We start from the raw sequence: 2,500 nt of genomic DNA on the forward strand, positions 1-2,500 counted from the left end.
TTCTTCAGAGGACGACCAATACCAGACCACCGTGTACAGGAAGAAGACAGACATAGGTAGATGCCTCAATGCTGCTAGCGAGTGCCCTCAACGCTACAAGTTGAGTGTCATACGTGCCTACCTCCGCCGTGCTTTCCGGAACTGCTCCTCATGGACCTTATTCCACCAGGAATTATCTCACATCAAGCAGATACTTTCCAACAACGGATATTCTAACACAGTCATAGATAACGAAACAAGAATATTCATGACACGCATTTTTACACAACAAGAACAAAACCAACCTCCCACCATACATATAGTCTATTACAAAAACCAAATGACACCTGCTTACAAAACGGACGAACGCGTCATCAAAGAAATAATCACACGAAACACTACTTGCACCAACCCTAAAGACAAATTAGACATTATTATTTATTACAAAAACCCCAAGGTCTCCAACCTCCTTATGACGAACAATTTGTCTAAGAACCACAGTCCCCTCAAGCAAACCAATGTGATATACAAATTTTCCTGTCCCGAAGAAGGTTGCAAACTTCTAAATAACGTATCTTACATTGGTGTCACTACAACTTCGTTGAGCAGGAGACTTACAATGCATGCTCGTGAGGGCAGCATACAAAAACACATGAAACAAATTCACAACAAAACCCTCACAAGGCCACATTTGGTGGATAACACGAAAATACTTAGACACTGTAGCAATCACAGAAAACTACACATTTTTGAGAAAGTATACATTTCACAACAGACTCCACTCATCAATATACAGAACGACACACTCGGTGCCCTCCTATTGCATAAGAACTCGACTGTTCAAAGACATCCTCCGAGCATCGCAACTCCCAGAAGCAACAGTTCCTCCCTAGGGAGTTTCAGCAGACATCCTCCCAGCGCAGCCGACATAATCCCACCGAACATAATCCCACCGGACAAAATATCACCAATCAACAACAGACCCATCCTACGGGGTTCCAGCAGACATCCCCACAGCGCAGCCGACATAATCCCACCGAACATAATCCCACCGGACATAATCTCACCAATCAACAACAGACCCACCACACGTAGCTCCATTGTGCGCCAACCTAGGTAGCAACTGTGACCTCTCCCAGTACCTTGTATACACCAAATTTCTGTACTTAAATTGTTAGCCTCCTTTTATGCATTAAATTCTTTTCTCGCCTGAAGATGGTTGAAAGCATCAACCGAAAGCTCGCATTATGTATTATTGTATAGTATTTTCTTAACAATACAATATGGATCTCGGCAGCCTCGTTTTTGACCTCCCTTCTGATTACAAGAAGTCTATTCGGAAGATAGAGAAAACTACTAAGAAGTTAGTTGATACTGAATTTGCGCTGGTCTTTAACCAAACATGTTTAAAAGAGAACTTACTGCCTATATATTCTAATATATATATATATATATATATATATATATATATATATATATATGTATATATATATATGTATATATATATATATATATATGTGTGTGTGTGTGTGTGTGTGTGTGTGTGTGTGTGTGTGTGTGTGTGTGTGTGTGTGTGTGTGTGTGTGTGTGTGTGTGTGTGTGTGTGTGTGTGTGTGTGTGTGTGGTGTGTGTGTGTGTGTGTGTGTGTGTGTGTGTATGTGTGTGTGTGTGTGTGTGTGTGTGTGTGTGTGTGTGTGTATGTGTGTGTGTGTGTGTGTGTGTGTGTGTGTGTGTGTGTGTGTGTGTGTGTGTGTGTGTGTGTGTGTGTGTGTGTGTGTGTGTGTGTGTGTGTGTGTGTGTGTGTGTGTGTGTGTGTGTGTGTGTGTGTGTGTGTGTACACATTTATCAACCACAATTCACTTTGATTCTAAGCCATCACTATCGAGAGACTCGAGGAGGCATACATGCAGAAATTGAAACGTGATACAGCCAAGGACTGGAACCTGCGCTAGCACGTGACAAGTGATAGTGACAAGCGATAGCGCAGGTTCGAGTCCTTGGCTGTACCACGTTTCAATTTCTGCATGTGTGCCTCTTCGAGTTCCTCGATGTTGATGGCTTAGAATTAAAGTGAACTGTGGTGAATATATGTAAATCTGTTCACTGGGACCCATTCAGTGTTGTACATATATATGTATATGTATGTATTGTGTCCTCCCCTTGAACATTGCCCATTGCCCTAATCCCCCCCCCCCCACACTGAGACGATCGGCTCGGGTCAGGTCGGCAGTCCATGCACCATTGTAAGCCTTTCCATGTCCCCTGTAGACGTGCTTAAAAGAAAAAAGAAAAACAAGACAAAAGAGAAGAAACGGCGGAAGAAAAATAAGGAAAATATTAAGATAACGAAGAAAAATTTTAGAAAGAAGAAGAAGGAGAAGAAGAAGAAGAAAAAGAAGAAGAAGAACAACAACAACAACAACAATATGAGGAGACAGAAGAAGAGGAGGAGTTTAAAGAAGATTTCATTTAACTGGAGAAAGGAAAAAAAGAACTTTGTTGAAGGTCTTAATAAAGGTTC

At 41.6% G+C, this 2,500-nt stretch overlaps 2 protein-coding genes across 2 annotated transcripts in view; one reads left to right on the forward strand and one right to left on the reverse strand.

Annotated features, from left to right (window-relative positions):
* The window catches only part of LOC143035500 (annetocin receptor-like), a 24,729-nt gene that overhangs the window by 14,019 nt on the left and 8,210 nt on the right, over positions 1–2,500 (reverse strand). The gene's annotated exons all lie outside the window — the stretch shown is intronic.
* LOC143035554 (uncharacterized) overlaps positions 1–2,500 on the forward strand; it is a 15,374-nt gene that overhangs the window by 452 nt on the left and 12,422 nt on the right. The window contains exon 1 of the mRNA XM_076202421.1: positions 1–220. This exon is cut by the window's left edge and continues 452 nt beyond it. Coding sequence (XP_076058536.1) covers positions 1–220 — 220 coding nt within the window. The remainder of the gene's footprint in view (positions 221–2,500) is intronic.

The sequence above is a fragment of the Oratosquilla oratoria genome, chromosome 19 (genome assembly GCF_046742065.1).
Source record: "Oratosquilla oratoria isolate Oo_2021 chromosome 19, ASM4674206v1, whole genome shotgun sequence".
Lineage (NCBI taxonomy): Eukaryota > Metazoa > Arthropoda > Malacostraca > Stomatopoda > Squillidae > Oratosquilla > Oratosquilla oratoria.